At 49.4% G+C, this 20,278-nt stretch overlaps 1 protein-coding gene across 2 annotated transcripts in view; it reads left to right on the top strand.

Annotated features, from left to right (window-relative positions):
- The window catches only part of OPCML (opioid binding protein/cell adhesion molecule like), a 283,978-nt gene that overhangs the window by 156,199 nt on the left and 107,501 nt on the right, over positions 1–20,278 (top strand). The window contains exon 1 of one of the 2 annotated variants that reach the window (XM_065697248.1): positions 18,294–18,590. The exons of the other annotated variant lie outside the window; for it this stretch is intronic. Within the exon in view, the coding sequence (XP_065553320.1) occupies positions 18,569–18,590 (22 nt within the window). The 5' untranslated portion in view covers positions 18,294–18,568. Of the gene's footprint in view, positions 1–18,293; positions 18,591–20,278 lie in introns of those variants that run through there. 2 annotated transcript variants of the gene reach the window in all.

Raw genomic sequence — 20,278 nt, forward strand, 5'->3', positions numbered from 1 at the left:
GGGTTTGATGACATGTTTCTTTTGTCCATAATCTATTCATCCTCTGAGTGCTCCAGGGTTATGCATTTAATTTGGTGTGCAATTGGCAGCTTGAGGAGTACTTCAGCATCCAGCTCTCCTAAAAATAACTGAAAAGCAAGTGGGCTTCTTTGTTTTTCATTCAGGCTAAAGGAAAGAGAGGTGGACCAAGGAGACAAATGTATTCTGCAAGCCAGGAACACAGCAAATACAAGGAGAGGAAGAGTAGGCTGGTGGTTAGAGTGTCAGCCCAGGATTTAGAAGCTTTGGGGCTGAATATCTCATTTTGCTTCTGTCTTTCTGTGTCATCCCAGTGGTAATAACACTGCTTCTGCACAGGGGTGTTGCAAGAGTCAATATATTAAAGATTGGGAGGCATTAAGGTAGTGTGGGAAGGCTCCTGCAGAGCAGGACAGTGTGCACTTGCAATCTCAGTGGCTCAGAGGGGTGATGAAAACAACCTCGACTTGATTATATTTAATATCTCATTATTTCAGAGTCAGTTGGAAGATTCTGAGCTGACCTTGGCAGGGAGAGAGTCTTGCCTTGTCAGGTCTATGGCAAACTTCACTCCTTCTGTGCTGTTGGGTCCCAGCTCTGTCTTGCATTAGAAGCAGGACCCATAAGAGTATCTCCAGCCCAAGGTGGATCCCATACCCTTGGTGCTGGCAGTGTGGGCTCTCTCTTGCACTGTGAATGGCTTGGTTTGGAAGGCGTCTTAAAGCTCATCCAGTTCCAACCCCTTGCCATGGGTGGAGACACCTTCCACTACAGCAGGTTGCTTCAAGGAAGGCATTTGGGATGCACAGCTTTCTTCTGCCTAAGATCGCATCTTAATCTCCTCTGTTTCAGTTTGAACACATCACCCCTTGTCCTATCACTACAGTCCCTCATGATAAGTCCTTCCTCGGCATCCTTGTACCCCTTTCAGAGACTGGAATTTAATGCAGGACTTCGTGTCCGTTTGGATGCTCTGTGCCTCTTGAAGCCTGGCCCACGTGGCTCACGGTGCTAGAGGTACCCACCACCATCTCAAAGTGCTATGCAGTGGGTGACTGCAGAGCTGTGGACCTGGTGCTGCAGCAAGTTGTGCCTTGATGTGTGCTCCCAGCTCTGCTCTCTGTCTGTATCTACCAGCAGCACCGTGTAAAAGCATTTTTTGAAGCCTTTGCAGCCGTGTTTTGGCAGCTGATAATGGGGATGAACTTTCTGTTTCATAGCCTACAGAAGTTTGGAGCTGAAAAACCTTGGGAGCCCAGGGCCTGAACCTGCAGGAAGATGAAAATTCCCTACTCCTACTTTACAAAGTGTGCCTGGCAAGACAGGTTCATTAACAAATTAATAGAATAATCAGCAGGGCTTTGTGTGTGTTTTGCAGATAAAGAACTGGTAACAGCATTCTTTGGCTCTTTAATGGGCTGATAAGAGCCAACTATCTGCTCCATGGCGGGGCTAATCACAGAGATAACAGAGGTTAAATCAACTGCGGGGGTCTGGTGAGGGCAATCGCAGAGGGAGCTGGATGGAGGAGGGAGAGCAGGGTTTTAAACATGGTGAAAGGGAATAGGCAGGAAAGGGAGGGAAGGGAAAGGAAGGGGAAGGAGAGAAACAAGCACCAGCTCCGTGAGTATTTTTAGTAGCATTGTGCAAAGCCCACAAGTTCCAAAGTGGCTGGTTAGGCTCTAGGGAGTTCCATCTGCTCTCAGGTGGTTTGGACACAGAGCAAAGTGGTTGTCAGCATCTTTCCTTTCTGATAAGGACAGCAGGGATGTGTTTCTTACAGGTCTGGAAGGGAAGAAGCAGGCTGGGCTACAGTCCCTCTCCAGCATCCAAAGATGTCCCTCTCTGGCATCTCCAAGGTGCAAGTTCGATCCTTGGCCTTGCCTCAGGAAAACAGAGGGGGAGAGGAGTCAGGATTCAGCTCTCGTTTTGCTTTTGAAGCCTCTTCTATGGAGGTTTTGGGGTGCATCTGGTGATCAGGGACCTCTGCTTGTGCATCGTGGTTGCAGCGGAGGGTTTGTCCTCGTGTCACCTCCAGTGGTTTGCTCTTGGAAGAGGAAAGAGGCTTTTGGGGCTGTGATGGGAAGCACTTGCCTCTGTCTTTCCCAGAAGGGCTATTAATTTATACAGTATTTGCTTTGTTAAAGAAAGGACATTGTCAGGCAGCTTTCAAGTGATGTGTGAAAGTGACTCTAATAAGATATTCCAGGGAAGCCTGCAGGCAGCGCCGCCTCTCCTCCAAACCTCTCCAGGTCTTCTTTGAAAGGAGCATCAGCAACCTTGATCCTCCTCCTCCACTAACAGAGGCACTCGTTGCACTCACTGCAAACTTCTCCGGAGTGGGGAGCCGGAGGCGGAGGTGCTGGGAAGAGCGGGAGGGCCGGGAAGCCGGGATCAGCGGATAATTGCACACGTCTGGCTGCCAGGGAAGAGAAACGAGGAGGAGATGGCACGGAGGGGTGGGAGTTTGCTTTGGAGGAGCAGCTGCAGCTCAGGGCTGGTGCTTGGCTAATCAGTGCAGTGTGGAGAAGACTGCAGATGAGACCTGGCTCTTCTGCTATCGCAGGCTTATGGGCTCGTGGCAATGGGATATGCCCACAGAAAGGGGTCTCCCCTCTTCCAGCAACCTTTGGGTGGAAAACCCCAGTATGCCATCACCACCAGCTTGTTCCAGTCCTGGTGCCAGGCTCTGGCTGTCTTTGAGGGGGTTTGGTGCTCCCTGGGGGCTCCCTGCTGTCCTTGCTGCGAGTTAACTGCTATTGCCTGTACACCACCTTGATGGGGTGGTGTGTAGGGTGGCTGGTTATCCACTTGCATATCATAGAATCAGAGAATGGTTTTGTTTGGAAAGGACCTTAAGATGATCCAGTTCCAACCCTGCTGCCATGGGCAGGGACACCTTGCACTAAACCATGTCACCCAAGACTCCATCCAACCTGGCCTTGGGTGGAGCATTCACAACTTCCTTGGGTATCCCACCTTTCATCCCAGGGCCTCCAATCCCATTACAGATATTAATGAAGCTTGTAAGCAGCGGGATAAGTGTGGCAAAAGGGTAAACTGAGGCATTGGGCCAAGCTCTGCTCACTCCATTCTTCTGCTGTCAATCCCAAAGGAGGTCTCCAACTGCCTCAAACTGAGCAGGATGGTTAATACATCAGAGCCATTAGAATCTAAGGGTTTTGGGAGGCAAAAAGCCCCTGCTTCCTGGGCCCCTGAAGAGATGCTTGTACCTTGGGGGGGTGTTAACTTGTGGAAGGGACTTTTAGGAGGTGGAGAAAACTAAGGAATAAATAAGTATCGATAAAAGGCCCAAGGATGTAGGTAAGAAGCCTAATTCTGCAGGGGGAGGTGGTGTGAAGCTGCCATCTGCTAGCCCAGAGCAATTTAATTCAAGGGTAAGGAGCCTTAACTGGCAGCAACAAAAAAAAAACCACCTTGTTTTTCCCCCTTTTCTTCGCTTTTCATAAGGGCTCTGATGCTGTTGGGAGATTTAGTCAATTAGTTAAGATGTTTTCCACTGTTATTGTGCCTCTCTCAAAGGCTTCTGACAGTAAATTCTTCTCATCAAGTGGAAGATCTATTAAGTACCACTTATTGAAGTTTGGTAATTGCCAGCTAATAATAATAATGATAATAGCAATAATAATAATGCTGATTAAGAAAGCTTTTAACCCCACTGTTGATTTCAAAGGGGGGTACGTGCACTGCACCGATTTCAGTTGGCATTTCTCCTGCTTTGTGACTGAATGGGGTAAAAAGCAGGTTGGTGACATCTGATTTTCTTGTTCTGGTGCAAAGAGCAGCTTGTCTTAAGGCCCGTCTACAAAAGCCCAAGTTCAGAAGCAGGAGATTTAAGGAGGAATAAAGAAGTGCAGGAGGAGAAGGCAACGTGGAGAAGTGTTTCATTAATTTCCTTGACAAGTGTAATTTAATTTTAATTATTTATGATTCCTCATAGCCCGTTAGTAAACGTTGTGTAGTATATTCTGTAAAACTAATGAAGTCTTAGTAATAGGAGACCTTACTTAAGCCCTGCACGGAGTAGTGGGAAGATGTAGCTTGTCTCTTGCTTTCTGCTTGCTCCATCTCGGTGATGCTGTGGGCAATTATCCTTCGTAGATCGCACCCAGGCTGGAATGCTGCTGCTCCAAATGTGCTCATTGTGTGGGAAGTGGATCCCAAAGCTTTTAGTGTGGGTTTGCTGTATGACTTTGTGCTTTCTGAGCTCCAGTGATGGGACAGAGGGGCCCTTTGTGGGCAGTTAGAGCATCCCCATGAAGCTATAATGAAGTTGTTTATCCCCCATAATAATCCATTTGGATTTCTCCTGCTAATTCCCAAGAGGGTAAGGAAACATGGAGCAAAGAAGGAAGGCTGCTTGCTTTGGAATTCCCCAAAAGGGAAGAAAAACCATGTTCCTCCACCAGCATCATGGCTGGGGTTTGGGATAGGCGCAGGATGCTGGTATTCCCGAGCACTGGAGTTTTGGTGGATGGATCCTCAGGGTGGGCATGCCCAGAACAGCACGGGGGGGTTGAATGGCAACGTAAATTTGAATGTTAAAAAGCTTTTGTTCATTATTGGTGGCATATCCTCCCCCTCCCCATTTGTCACTTGGAGCGGAGCTGTCACTCTTTTAATATCAAACAAATAATAAGCTCCCTCTAAAGTGATTTTTCTGACAAGGAGCTCAATATATTAAACTTTATCTATATTTTAATAGCCAATTTCACACCAAACTGCCTTCTTAATAATGTATTTACCACCTGGGGATATTATTCCAACCCATCTGGAAAGAATTGGAAATTAACTGTCCCTAAACTGAGTCTGTGTGTGCTTTAGATGCAGCGGAGATAACAGCGGTGTCATTCCTAGGGGAAGTGGGGGAGGAAGCTCATCATGCACTGAGCAAAATGTCAGCAGCAAAGGCAATAGCTGGCGGGGAAATGAGTGCTCTCCTCTTCGCAACCGAGAGCCCAGCCCACCTCAGGACTATTCAGCTGCTTGGGAAGCAGCCGACAGCACCTCAAGGGCTTCTTCTGTGCTTGTAAGAGCAGAGGGTTTGGGTTTCCAAGGATGCGGCATGGATACAGGGCTGAGGGGAATGCCAGCATCATCATATCGTAGAATCATGGAATGGTTTGGTAAGGAAGGGGCCTTAAAGCTCATCCAGTTCCACAGGCAGGGCCACCTTCCATTAGACCAGGTTGCTCTAAGCCCCATACAACCTGGCCTTGAGCACTGCCACATATGGGGCAGCCACAGCTTCTCTGGGTATTCCAGTGCCCCAGCACCTTCACAGGGAAGAACTTCTCCCTAAGAAAGACACCCCAAAGAGGGGGAAAAGTTGTGTGTTGCTAATGGGAATGAATCCAGTCCGGCAGCACTTTTATCTTGCTCCAGTTTGGAATGCTCCTCAGTGGGTCGTTCTGATCCCATCTGAATCCACACTGTGTGACACAGCCCAGGCAGACTGCAGCATCCACTCTCCATGCGTACATGCAAGTGTGTGTGTGTGTGCTCGGAAAACATCATTTTGTTTAGTCGAAGTCATATATATACATGGTTACTGTTGCTATTTGTTCACCTCCTACAGTTTCAAGTGGTCGATCAGCTCCTTGGTGCTCAGTTGTATGTGATGATGCCAAACCTACACCTCTGATGTCCCCTCCAGCAGAAAGCCACGCGAGAGAAAATACATCTTGTGGCTCCTTTGTCCTCTAAATAGGAGAGTGATAAGGTGCTTAGTGCACAGAGCAGTGTCATCCTAACCACAGCTTGCCAGGCTGGGTTTAAATCACATTTTGACTGTATTTCTTATCACATAGAAGCCTATCAAGGTCTATCTAGGTGACATTACTCATTCCTGGCTGTGCAGAGCATCCTTTGCCTCTGTTTCACAGCAGTGAAGGCACAACAGGGATGACACTGCCCGGGACATCAAGTCCCAGCAAAAACCCCTTCCTGAGCCACCTGGGTGCATTTGACAGGGAAAAACATCCCCATGGCACGATGGGACAGCACAGACCTCCCCTGTACTGCTCTTCTTGGCAGGAAAATCCCAAAGGATTGGAGTTTGAAAGTTTTCCTTGAACGTGACTCCGTTTGGAGGTTTGGTTGTGTTATTTCTACATGTCGAGATGAAGCCTTGCAATGTTTCCTTTGGGGTTTCAAATAATTAAGGGCAGCTACTACTTCAAGTCGACTAAAACATCCTAGTTTAGAGATAAAAGTGCCTCGTGTTTGTTGTTGTAATGAGTAGTTTGACATTGAGATGAAAAGCTGCTGCTGTTTGTGTTGTAAAACCCGGGTTTGGCGCTGTTCTTGAACAATATCAAACTGTTTCCTTCCATTTGGAACAAGACACACTTTGATCTAACCCCCCCAAGATGTTTCAATCAGAATGGAGAAGCAGCAGCCCTAATGATCTGAAAACAGGATCAAATTGTAAAGTGTTTCCATCATGATGTTATGTCACTTAAGAACATGCTCGGAGTGGTGCTGGGTGATGCTCGGCATCGCGTTTAGCATGGTGAAATGTGGGAGAAGTCATTCCGAAGCATCTAAAATGCAGAAATACAAGAGTGAAATTGCAAAGTGAGCCCTTAAAGTCCTTAAAAATCTCATTTCTGGCATTTTGGGGTGTTGCTGAGCTCAAGGGAAGAAAGGATGCGGGTGCTTTTGTGTCGTTTCAGTCCGAAATGGAACTGAAAGTAAAGCGTTGAGAAGTTGGAAGCTCCTTGTGAAATGGAACTTAGAATCATAGGAGCAATTCTACGAGAGAATTCTCTAAATCCACCTATTTTAGCCATGATCCCAACATGAGGGGAAGTGCTGGGGAGGAGGAGTGGGACCCTCTGGACTGTGTCTGTGGATTTGGGCTGAGTTGTGTTTTTAGAGGGGCGGATTTGCGCATCTTTCCTCCCAAGGAACAACCTTCCGTGGAGACGAGGCCTCAGTGCCATGGGTTAGTAGTGGCCTTGGCAGTACTGGGAATGGTTGGACTTGATGAGCTTAAAGGGCTTTTCCATCCTGGTTGATTCTAAGATCCCTGTATTAAACTGGCACTTTGGGTACCTTTGCTTTTGTGTTGCTTTGGCATTTTCCCATCGGAGATGCCAGGAAGGGAGAGGGATGGAGGCAACAGGGCTTGGGGTTGCATCCTGCAGGCTCCAGAGGGCTTGGCGGTGTGGTCCTTGTGGATTTCTTAGTGTTGCTGCCTATCTGGGAGCAGGGAGGGGGTGATGGTCATCTCTGCAGTGCCCAAACCATCAGCTAAGCACAGAGACTGTGTGTGACAGTCAGGTCAAGGAGGAGAGGTGCAGAAAGGCTGCTTTAATCCTGCAAGGGGAGGATATGAGCGCTGACAGTTACCTGGGGACCCTGAGATACTGCATTCCCTAACTTAATCAGACAGATAACGGGAGCAGCTAGAGCTGAGGCAGGAGCAGGAACTGCTGAACAATAGGAGCAGCCCCCCCCTGGGCCCCCGTGCTGAGCTGGAGATAATCAACTCTCTCCAAATCTGTCACCGTGCGATAAGTGATGAATTAGAATCAATTATATGTTTAAAATAATAGACCTCCCCATGGTGTTGCTCTCCACAACGGTGACAGCTTCAGCCTGGCCGGTGATGGCAGCCGTGCTCGCATTGGCACCAGCAGGGCTGGGACACCTCTTGTGCCACCAGGGAGCTCAGTGTGGTCCTTTCCAACCCAACCCATTCCATAGCAGCCTTCCAGTATCTGAAGGGGGCTGCAAGGATGCTGGAGAGGGACTCTTCATCAGGGACTGCAGCAATAGGACAAGGGGTGATGGGTTCAAACTGAAAGAGGGGAAGTTCAGGATGGAGATAAGGAAGCTCTTCCCTGTGAGGGTGCTGGGGTGCTGGCACAGGGTGCCCAGAGAAGCTGTGGCTGCCCCATCCCTGGCAGTGCTCAAGGCCAGGTTGGACACAGGGGCTTGGAGCAACTTGCTCTAGTTCAAGGTGTCCCTGCCTATGGCAGGAGGTTGGAACTGGTTGATCTTAAAGTCCTTTCTAACCCAAACTATTCCATGATCTATGATTCTATTTGTATCTTATAGGGACTTACCATTTTTGTTACATTATTGGCCGCTTCACACGCTTGGCCTCGCTGCTGCTCTCTGTGTGGAGCAGCTATTTCTGAGCTGCTGAGTGCTGCTCTGCTAAATAACACCATTCTGAGTGTGTTTTTCCTCTCCCTCAAATGCCAGGAGGACACCTGAAGGTGTGAAAATGCAAGATTAACCTTGTGAATCATCCATCAAATGGTGCACAGTTGGTTAGCGAGTGCTGGGCTGGCAGGAGAGGGGGGAAGCATCCAGACTCGAGTGGCCTGGTGCTGGTTGGCAAATGCTCTTGTAGGGTGGTGGGAAGAGCGTGTCTGTCCATCCCAGTACTTCATTTGGGTTGAAAACGGAGATATGGGGCTTGGATAAAGAGGAATGGCTTGAACCTGCCAGAGGGGAGATTGAGATGAGCTCTTAGGCAGAAGCTCTTCCCTGTGAGGGTGCTGAGGCGCTGGCACAGGGTGCCCAGAGAAGCTGTGGCTGCCCCATCCCTGGCAGTGCTCAAGGCCAGGTTGGACACAGGGGCTTGGAGCAAGCTGCTCCAGTGGAAAGTGTCCCTGCCCATGGAACTGGATGAGCTTTGAGGTCCCTTCCAACCCAAATGACAGTCCATGGTATTTGGTCTTTTGGCCATGCTGCTTGCAAAGGGTCTTAGGAAGAACACTGGGGCCTGGGTGAACATCTCACCAGGAGGCTGTGGCTGTGTTTAAGAGCTGGTCTGGCCATTTTGGTGAGGATCAGACTGATGTGCTCGCTTTTCCTCCAGAAACTACAGTGCTGTAGCTTGTCAAGGTCTTGATGCAAAGGGTTTTGAGACCCCTGGGCTCAGTCTGTGTCCTTCCCAGGCACGTTTCCATACCCAGCCATTTCAAACAACCATGTAACTCTGCTCAGGTGTTCTCAGATGGTTGTCATAGAATCAGCTTCCCAGGGACAATGACTCCGCCACTGCTCTGGGCAGCCTGCTCCAATGCCCATCACCCTTTCCATTAAGGAGTCATTCCTAATCTCCACCCTAAACCTCCCCTGGTGCAGCTTGAGGCTGTTTCCTCTTGTCCTTAGGAGCAGGGACCAGCCCCCTTCTGCCTCCATTCTCCTGTCAGGCAGTTGTAGAAAGCGATAAGGTCCAATTGAACTGGAGGTTCCCCGGCTCCCTGCACTGCCAGGAGGGAAAATATTCCTTGTCCATCCCAAATTGGATTGGAAACCTGTTCCTACCCTGGCTTGCCTTCTTACTGTGTTAAATAGCACAAGTTGCAGTCATAAAGCCCCTGGAATCATGTGTTGAGCAGGGGCGCTGGGACCGGTTCTAATGGATTGAAGCGAGCGGCTCACCAGCCACAGGGGTGCCCTGGGAATTCCCTTTTGAATCTTATTTACATTCAGCCCTAACAATAGCTCCCAAGCTTGGCTATAAATAATTTCTAGGCAAGAGTTGTCTAATTAAACGTACAACAGCAAAGAAAGTACTTTTAACCACAAGGCTGGTGCCCTAATGAACGTAATCACTGCATGGGGACAGCTTAGGAAACAGAACTTGACATCTCCCGATGGATGGGGGGAACCATACTCGGGGAGAATTCCCTATCAATATTTAATTGCGTGGCGTGTAACGCGCTGTCGTGTTTCGAAACATCAAATGGAAGCCCCACAGAAACCGGAGAACCTTGAAAGCAGATTTGAGGAGGGGGAGCCTCTGCTTTTACAGCTGTCTAGGGAGGGACCAACATCGAAGTGCCCCTGTGGGCATGCAAATGGTTCTGTGGTTGGGAAAACAGCCTGAATTTGCAGCCTTCCCTCATCCACCACAGTCGTCTTCCTCTCCTGGTGCCTCAGTTGTGTTGTCTCTAAGGGGGGAATACAAGAATTCCCCCGGCTCTCATAGAGGCCCATCAAGACTGAGTTTTGAGAGTCACGTTATCCATAACCAGCCCTGTGCCACAGCGCTGTACAGCTAAAACACAACCAGGAGCTGGTGGGATTTGATGATGGGCAGAAGCTGTGTGCTGCAAATGGGTAGATCCAGCTTGAGCTTGGGATAGCAGAGAGGATATTGGGCAGGGCCTGATGTTGACCTGGGAGGTTTGGAGTCATAGAATCATGGAATACCATGCTGGAAGAGACCTAAATGCTTATCTGATCCAGCTTTTCTTGGCAAAGATAGATGTCCCAGCACCTTGTCCAGCCAAATCTTCAAGTGTCCAGTGTTGCGGATGGAGGTTATTGTCCATGTAGTTTAGGGGTGATGGAAAAGCATCTATGGCTGGTTCCCATTGGCTTTATAATGGACTCAAGGCCTGTGTCTAGGGGTGAAACACAGCAGTGCATCCTATGCATGCTGGTGTTCACCCTGCAAAGCATTTGGGCTTCTCGAAGGACTCAGGCACAGAATGATGGGGCCAACAAACACCACCTTCATTTGGAGCAGGGGTGCAGATTGATGCCGGTAGGTCCATGGTGCTTTCCATCAGGATCTAGGAATAACACAGCCCTGAAATGCATATCCCTTGGTTTGTGGCGGTGGTCCTGGCAAGAGATGCTGGTGTCTGTCTGCCTGTTGCAGCTCCTTCTGCCAGCCCTTGGTGAACGCTGGCTTCATCCCTAGAGAATACACCTCAGCTCTGCTGCGATTAATCTAATCGGCCACTGGATGTCAATGTTGCCTCATCCAATTCCAAGTGGGAAAGGCCTGGATCTTCAGAAAGGGAGAGAAAACGCTGCTGTCAGGTTGGATGTTGTTTTCTTCTGCGAAATCGGCTATTAAGCACCGTTGTACGAAGGAAACAGTCATTGCCCTTGTTTTGCTCAGCCAGGGTGGGATTTGAGCCAGTCTAAACCCTGACTTGAGACAAAAAGCCTCAGCAGAAGGAAAAGCTGGACGCAAAAGCATATCCCATCCTTTGAGGCACAGCTCCATGCAAGTTGCTGGTGGTTAGCATCGGGCTTTTACATGGTGTTCCGGAGGACGGTGACGGCACAAGGGAGGTTTGAGGATGTCTAGTGGGAAAATCCAGCTCTACAAGGGGAGGTTTATCAGCAGCATGTCAAAGCAGAGCTGGATTTAAGCACTGCAGCTCGGCCTCCTCTCCGTTATCCATCTTCTCATCCCAGGGAAGCACAGGCAGCAGCTGCATCCTGCCAAGATTCATGAGCAAGAACGCTTCTCCCCGACCTCCTCCCTTCCTTGGAGAAGTAGTTTAAATCCTGGCCCTGTTCGGGATGCAGATGCAGCAGTTGGCTTCTCCGGGCTATTTGCACACCCAGATGGGACATTTTGAGGGGGAACTTGGGAAGCATTGAATTTTGATGTAGGTCTAAAGGTATGGCCCCAATGGGATGAGCAAGGATGGGGAAAGGTGCATCTTGGTCCTCTATGTGCTCTAATATAGACCTTCCCACCATGAATATCTGAGGTTGCAGAAACTGTTCATGCCTTTGCTTGGGCAGCGCATCCCTGGCAGTGAGACCTGATGGCTGGTGAGGGCTCCTTGCCCTCGCTGGCACCTCTGCAGCAGTTAAAGGCAGAACAATGCTCCCCTGAGCTGTCAGCTTGCTCCTAAAAAGGGAGGAAAATGGATTTGTGGTTTCCATCCCTTTGGAATTGCCTCCCTCCCCCCTTCACATTGGGCTCATTTGAGCGCGTTAATAGCTCAAATTTAATGATAAGTCTAAGGGAATTCATTTATAAGATAAATAAGATGTTATTAGTACATTAGTGGCAAAAAATGCACAAGGACACTGCTAATCTAAGGTGAAAATGCCTTCCTGCGTGAAATTTAATTAGCAGATTGTGTTCTATTAGTGACTTTTATGGGGAGTTCATGAAAATGAATACAAATATGATGCACACAGCCTCTCGAGTGCAGTGAGAGCCTGGCTAATACAGCCTCCCTCTCTATGCCACACTGCTGCGAGCATGGAAAACAACGTGTGTCCTACCCCCTTGCCAGAAGAGGACTTTCTGGAGGCAGGAGGATAGCCTAGGGCCACCTTGAGCACTGCCAGGGATGGGGCAGCCACAGCTTCTCTGGGCACCCTGTGCCAGCGCCTCAGCACCCTCACAGGGAAGAGCTTCTGCCTAAGAGCTCATCTCAGTCTCCCCTCGGGCAGGTTCAAGCCATTCCCCTTGGCCTGTCCCTACAGGCCCTCATCCAATGCCCCTCTCCAGGTTTCCTGTAGGCCCCCAGAAGGCATTGGAAGGCTGCTCTAAGGTCTCCCCTGAGCTTTATCTTCTCCACACTGAAGCCTGTCACATAAGTTGAGTGAAATGGAATGGGGGAACTAGAAACACCCCGTCTTTTCCCTCTGCCTGCGCAAGCAGCTTGTTGGAGCAGGGTCTCTGTGATAAGAGCAGTGATCTTCTCCATGCCTTGCGTTCTCTCCCCAGCCAGATGTCCTGCAGCACTCAGGACTGGTAGCAGAGGATGCCAGGTCCTGCAAAGGGTCCACCACAGAGCTTCAGCCTCACACTGCCATGTGCTGCTGTTCGTGCAGGGCTGTTGGCGTGCAGTAGCTGCGGGGGAATGGATCCCATCCAAGAACATCATGCATCTTTTAAAGACTTGTGTTCCCTTAGCAAGCCTGAGGGTGTTGTGCAGCTGCTAGTGCCAGGTTGTGCTGGAATCATGCTGTAGACATGTCACTTTTGGTGTCCCTTTTCCTTCTGGCTCACCTTGCAGAGTCGGTGCAGCATGGACTCCCATGACGGATGATGGATTGGACTTAGAGAATCCTAGACTGGTTTGGGTGCAAAGAGACCTTAAAGCTCATCCAGTTCCAACACCCTGCCATGGGCAGGGACACCTTCCGCTAGAGCAGGTTGCTTCAAGCCCCATCCAACATGGCCTTGAACACTGCCGGGGATAGAGCATTCACCACTTCTTTGGGCAGCCTGTTCCAGTGTCTCACCATCCTCACAGAGAACAGCTGAGTCTTCCTTGGTTTTGTGCTTGGGGTGTTCCCAGAGCTGGAAAACATTCCTGTGCTGGATGTTGTTTTGAGACCTTATAGATGACTTAGGAAGGGAAAACATCTTGGCACTAGCAACAAAAAGAGAATGAAATGAAAGGGATTTCTGCTCTCAGTCTTTCCTGGGAAGATTCATCACACCTCTGGGAGTCCATCCAGTCCATTTCATCCCATCCACACCTTCTGTTCCCAGCTACTGTGCGCAGCTAAGGGAGGTACCCCTTAGTGATGCTGCTAGCCAAAATCCAGGTGAGATTCAAACTGGTGGTGCCTCTGGGGTGGGCATCATGCAGCAGGCTGCACATGTGATCTTTGAAGGTGCTAGTGAGGGTGTTTAGCCTCCAGAGGAGCAGAGAGAGGCTTTGAACACTGGGAAATAGCCTAAGAGCACTCACCTTCCCCATGGAAGACCTGTCCCATCCCTTGTATTGGTGCAGAATGAATCTGGTGAGGCTTTTGAGGCTGGGGGGAGAATCCATTGGTTACTCTTGCTGACTTAGGAGGCATCTGATGGTGGTTTGAAGGATGCTTCCCTCCCATCTGCGGGTGCAGGATCCAGCTTTTGCTGCTTTCCTTGCCGAGCAGAGGCAGAGCAGTGAAGCAAATGCATGGGGAGTCATTACTCATGCAGATGATCCTCACAATTCAATAGAGGTAATTAGGAGAATGATGGAGGAAATTAGCACTTTCAGTGGCTTTATTAATATTAATAAAATGATTCCACGGTTAAAAATAATAACAATAATAATATTAATAAAACAAACAGCAAACTGCACAAGAGCTCTGCCCAGCTACCGATGCTGCTCAGGCAGTGCTCAACCAGTAGCTTGAATTAGCCTTCAGGGACAGGTTGCCCTCTCTAAACACACTGTTGTAGAAGGCAGGACGGGTTGGGGCTTATTTGAGGGTGATTCCTTGTTGATCTTCCACCTTAGGGAGAAGAGCTGAAGCTCAGCACATCCTTAAGGCATTAGGAATTGAGTGGCTTGTCTTTAATGTGCCAATGATCTTGACAATAGGAGGTTCCGATGCCTCTTCTTGCATCTTCATCTGCTTGTCTCTAGTGGTCCTGGCAGGAGAGACTTTCCCATGTCTCCACTTCCCACAGGGTTGGTGTAATGTGGCTCCTGCATCTTCCATGAAGACCCATTCCCAGGTCATACTCCCAGTTGTGTTTCCCATTCCCTGTTGTATTGATGGCCGTAGAGGACTGTGGAGCACTGCCACCAAAGAGCCTTGGGATAACTCTTGAGCTCCCTGTGCCAGCGGCACACCAGATATGCGGGACTATTTGCAGGAGGTTATTTGCAGAGGGTGAGGAGCTGATCACATTAAAGGCAGCATTATTAGTGAAAAGAGATGACAAATGTATTTAGACATGTAAAGATTCAATTAGGCTTTTTATTATTAAAACATTGCTGAAAGTGCTTATTGAAGCCCTCTGCTTTCTTCTGAGATCAAGGTTTCTTGCATCCTAAGAGGAGGATTTGGTGTAAGGAAGGGAATAATTGGTACCAAGTGGATTTGCAGAAGGCAATAAGACTTTTGCTTTGGATCCTGGACACAGACTTCAGTCCGGCTGTACCCATGGGGATACCTGCCTCCAGTTGATTCTTTTGCAAAGGCATTTTTGCAGTCATTGGAGCACTTTGCTTGCTATGAGGGACATCTGGAGAGGTTCAGTGTTGGGCTGGGGACTGTGCTTTATGTGGAGGATGGCAGCAGAATAAACCTTGGATGGGCTGTTGGAGTCGTGGCTCCTTCTCCATCCATGCATATGTCTAAAAACCTTCCTGATGGAGCAAAGAGAAGATGCTCAGAGACCCACTGGGGTCTCAGCTGTGTGCCTGGGGCACTGGGGAGAAGCTCTGTTTGTTGTAATTCCATGGGGAGCTGTGACTATGCCAGGAGCAGCTCTTCTCCTGCCTGCCCTGATTGCGCTGGTGCTCCTGAGTTAGAGATGCCTGTCTGGTGGGTGGTGCCAATTCCCAGAGCTTTCTCCATCCATCTTTATTTAAATGGGAAAAGATCAGAGCAGCTGAACCCATTGCTTTAATGATAGATTCCATTATATCAGACTGTAATTGTAAAAAACCGGTTGCTGTGATTAAAACCTCACAGATATGGTGGCTTTCTGCTGGTGCTTTATGTGGGACAGAATCCCAGAATCCCAGACTGATCTGAGTTGGAAAGGACCAACTCATCCAGTTCCAACCCCCTGCCACAGGCAGGGACCCCTTCCACTAGAGCAGCTTGCTCCAAGCCCCTGTGTCCAACCTGGCCTTGAGCACTGCCAGGGATGGGGCAGCCACAGCTTCTCTGGGCACCCTGTGCCAGCGCCTCAGCACCCTCACAGGGAAGAGCTTGTGCCTTGTATCTCACCTGAACTTCCCCTGTTTCAGTTTGAACCCATCACCCCTTGTCCCATCACTGCAGCCCCTGATGCAGAGCCCCTCTCCAGCATCCTTGTAGCCCCTTTCAGACACTGGAAGCTGCTCTGAGGTCTCCACGCAGCTTCTCTTCTCCAGGCTGAACAGCCCCAGTGTTCTCAGCCTGTCTCCATATGGGAGGTGCTCCAGGCCCTGAGCATCCTCGTGGCCTCCTCTGGACTTGCTCCAGCAGCTCCATGTCCTTCTGATGCTGAGGAAACCAGAACTGTACAGAATGCTGCAAGTGGGGTCTCATGAGAGCAGAGGGGCAGGATCACCTCCTTTGACCTGCTGCTCACACTGCAGGGGATGCAGCCCCGCACACAGGGGGTTTCTGGCTGTGAGCACACACAGATGCAGCTCATGTTCAGTTTCTTATGGACCAGCACCCCTAAGTCCTCCTCCAAGCATCTCCAAAGACCTCCATCCTCTACTCCTTATTGCTGGGGATCCTCATGGAACCCAGTGCTTCATCTCCAGTGAGCTGCCCCTGCAGCTCTGGGATAGGGAGCCAGATGGGTGCCCCTCTCCATCCATGGAACCATGCCCAGGGCCATATATCCTGCACCGAGGTGACAGAACCAGCAAGGTGGGACAAGCATTTCCATTCCTGAGGAATGTGCAAGGCTGGCAGTTTGGAGGGAGGAGGCGGGGGGAAGCAACCCTATCTCCCAAATTGTAAATTAAGCAGATCTGGTCAGGAACTGTCACGGCAGCAGAAGAAATATGGAACCTCCGGGGTCGTGTATGCAGAGTAATTTTTCTGACTGTAACTCTACTTAAAAGCAAAGATATGATGGAAACGCTGAGAGCATTTTAAATGGACCCAGCAGAGATTGGATTCAGCTTCAGGGGAGCCTGTATTGGGTGTTGGCTTACTCTAAACTCCCTGACACCAGAGTTTCGTGTGTGGCTGACAGATAAATCACTTAAAACAGTCTATTTTCAGTGTTTTTAGTCAATTGTGGTGGGTTGCAATGCAAGAGGGTGGTAGTGTTGAGGTGACGCGTTGCTGCTTGCTCCCCACCTTGATCCAGGGCACAGATAAGCTCCGGATGGGTCAGGTTTCTGAGTGATGGAGACCTCGACGAGGTGAAGCTGACTTGGCAAGGTCTGTGTGTGCATCAGGCTCCCTGGAGAGCACAAAGCAGCCATGCGAGAGACGATGGGATAAGGCTCATTTTAAGGAACTGTAAGAGGAAAAGGGATGAGAACTTCATATAACATAACCCAATGTGAACCTCCCTCCAGAATAAATCAAGCTCCAGTCTTGGTTCTGCTCCTTGGGCTTTGCCTTTGGCTTAGAAGCAGTGAACAAGGTGCCTGGCGTTTCCCCTGTGCTGTGCAAAGCAAGCCTGGTTGAAACTTTGCTTTAAGCCCTTTGAAATAAGCCGGGACCCTGAAGCTGTCAATCTGTGGTGTGTTGTATTCCAGGACATGCTGGGTACAGGGAGTTTAGGGGGAGGGAAGCAGGAAAGGTGCATCATCACCTCTCCTTGGCATGCAAGAATAGGGAAGGGGTGTATTTTGCTCCCCAGTCTCTGTCAAGGCAGAGACAGGATCTTGGGTTCAATGGGCTGATGGACAGAGTGAAGAGTGCGTTACTCCTTGGTGCATCTCTTGTGAGGTTTGCGGATCCATTTTGGACATTGCAAGGCTTGAGGAAGGCAGAAGGAAAGGTTTGGAGCTCATGCCCATCTCTGCGTGAGATGCTCTCTGTGGTGGTGCTCCTGCCTCCCTTGGCCATCCTCTCCACAAAAAGCAGGATGTCTGGACTGGGCACAGCATTCTGGGCAGCAAATGAGAAGCCAAAGCTGTGTGGAGACCTCAGAACAGCTTCCAGTATCTGAAGGGGGCTACAAGGATGCTGGAGAGGGACCTGCATCAAGGACTGGCTGGTCCTTTCCAACCCAGACTAGTTTGGGATTCTATGATTCCATGAAATGTAATTCTCTTGGGTGTATTCGGAGTGACAGCCAGGCCAAGCTGTGCTCCATCATGATGTGGTTTATGGAGAAAGACGGGACAGCCGGCCCCATGAGCCCATCCTTCTGCTCTGGCATCAGACATCCCATTTCAGGGGAGGTTTCTAAGTGCCTGGCTTGCAGCCACAATAGGTAGATCCTCCTTTTAGGAACATGGGAATGCCCCACATCATTGCCCCAGAGGATATTAATAAGGGTGGGTTTGGTGGCTGGGAAGTGGTGAGTGCATTCGTGTATGCCCCCAGGAAATGCAGCATCTAGATATTCAGGATAATGGTGTGACACGAGGAAATTGGGATGGGGAGAAGAGTGACAACCACCCCAGCTTTGCCCTCTCTTCCCTTCATCTCCCTTCCTGCATTCCCTGGATTTCAGTGGTGCCGGATTTTCATCCCATGTGTTGGAAACAATATCTTGGAGCCATTCATTTCCCATTTAATTGGCTATTGGGGAGAAAATAACCAAGGGAAGTCATGCAGGGGAAGTTCTCCTCGGTGCTTTTTTTGGCAACAGAGTCACAACAGCCTTAAATTTATTTATTTAATTGCATTATTAAAAGCATAAATAAAAATAAATCCAGGAGAGCAGGCGGATCTCTGCTTTGCGGCTCTAAAATAGAACTATAAATGCCATGGAGCACTAGGGGAATGATTTATTAGCCTGTTATTGTGAGTGACTGGGATGCTTTTGATGGAGTCCTTGCTAATTTCTAACAGCTGCATTAAATCACAGCTGCTATCAAGCTGTTATAATATAATCGCCCAATGGTCTGCAACTCAGGGTCAGTGCTGGAGCCCTTTCTTTGCTTCCCATCTCAGCCCCTCTGAGGGGGGGAAATGAACAGGACTCATTGTAGCGGCCTCATTTTATCATCCAGGAGTTGATAATAAATAAAACCTCTATAAAATTTTTCCTAAAAGGAGGTTGGATCAGAATTTGCAACGAGGAGAAACCTTGTTTTGTGCTTAGATACGGTCAGGACTCCTGGGTCCTATTTCTAGGGCTGAAAGGGAGCTTGTCTTTGCTGATTTATTGGGAAGATGGAGGAATTTGGCTGCAGATGGGGCTGGAAGGATGGGAGAAGGACCTGGAGCAGGTAGGACCGTCTGTCTTGGCTCCTTCGCCTTCCTTGTTTCAGACAAGTCACTTAAATTTCCCTACAGCTCGCCTGCTTTCCCCTCCTTTGACAAACAACGTGTGTGTTTATGTGGCTGGGCTCCGGAGGGGGTTAATACTTGGCCTGGAAATCTCTTTAGAAGTGCCAATTTGTAGCAACAGAGAAAACAACAATGAATAAGAGAGCCTGGGAGGTCCAGAAGTGAGCAAGCGGCTGCTTATCAGGCCGGTGGCTTGCAGAGCCAGCCGCAATAGCAGGGATGGGTTTAAAGGGTGAAGGAGATAGGAGGGAGGGTGAAAAAAAACCCCAAGCAAATAAAACCAAAGCAGTTAGGAAGAAAATGCCACCCGTCTGCAAGGGTCCTATTCTTCTTGATGGGTTTGCTTAATGTTTGAGCAGCTGCTTAACATGACAATAGAGTCGTGAGGAGGTGCAGGATGGGTGAGGAAGGGATGGAGCTATCCAGCTCATCCTGTTCACTGGGGCTCTGACTCTGATGAATATCCCTGGACAGGGGGATGCTGTGTCTTGAACCCGGTCTGGGAAGTGTTTTGGAATCCTGCTGTTGCAGTGATTTGTCCTTGTTTGAGTTGGAGGGGCGGGGGGTAAAAGGGGCTTTGCCCTGAACACAGCCTAAGGAGCCTCGGGGCTACTTGGTGGTGAAGGAACCAGCTCCTGGTGGCTGCTCCAAAGCCGTGTGCCCATTGGGAATGGTGCACAGAGAAATGCTTTGGAGGGACCTTTGGCTTCCAGGGTGGCTTGAGGCAGGTCTCTTATTCCTCCAACGGAATTTGGCTTCCTTTGTCTTTTCCTACCTCGTTATTCTCTCTGCAGAATGGGATAACAAGCTCTTGCAGCTTGCAGGCTGTTTCCTTGCTGCGGTATCGGAGGTTGTCGGGTTGTCAGCAACCTGGAGATAGCAGGGATTGCTGACAGCAGGCAGAACTGTGCACAGAAACCTTGCTCAGCCTTTGAAACCACAGGCAAACCTCCCCCAAGGTTACTCTTCCTCATAAAACGTGCTCAGTTTTGTTTGCTGCAAACCTAGATTTTAATCCCAGAATCCATTCTCTTTGAAGAGAATTGGGTTGGAGTCACAAGTAAATGGCTCAGACCAGGCTGACTTGAAAAGATGAATTAAAACTGACCTAGGGAGATGGAGATGTTCCCATCCCCACCTCGGCTTTGCCGCTTGCATATTTATCTCTTTGGGCCCAATACCCCTGAGAATAAATCAGCAATGAGATGTGCATGGAGCAGATCCGCTGGTTCAGATAGTGAGGTGCCTGTGCTGGCATTTACCCACAGCTCAAATCAAACTCCCAGTGAACTTATCCAAAGCCCACAGGAGCCAAGATCCTTCCTTCACCCAATGTTTCCCCCTCCCTCCACCGCTTTCAGCTCTTCGAAACAAGTATTTCAAAGGAGGAAAAACATCATCTGCAGTGGGCACGGTGAGGAAAGACTGCAAACACTGAGAATTCTGATTTCCCCTGGGATCTGCAGCTTGGGAAGTTCAGACAAGCAAAGAGTAAGTGTTTTAGACCTTTACCTGTTTAACACAACAGCCACTACCCGCTGCAGGGGTGAGAGGAGGTAAAGAGACCCTGCTCTGCTGCCATCCATCCCTCCTGCTTCTTCCAGCAGACAGCACAGGCAGGAGATGG

The sequence above is a fragment of the Lathamus discolor genome, chromosome 17 (genome assembly GCF_037157495.1).
Source record: "Lathamus discolor isolate bLatDis1 chromosome 17, bLatDis1.hap1, whole genome shotgun sequence".
NCBI lineage: Eukaryota > Metazoa > Chordata > Aves > Psittaciformes > Psittacidae > Lathamus > Lathamus discolor.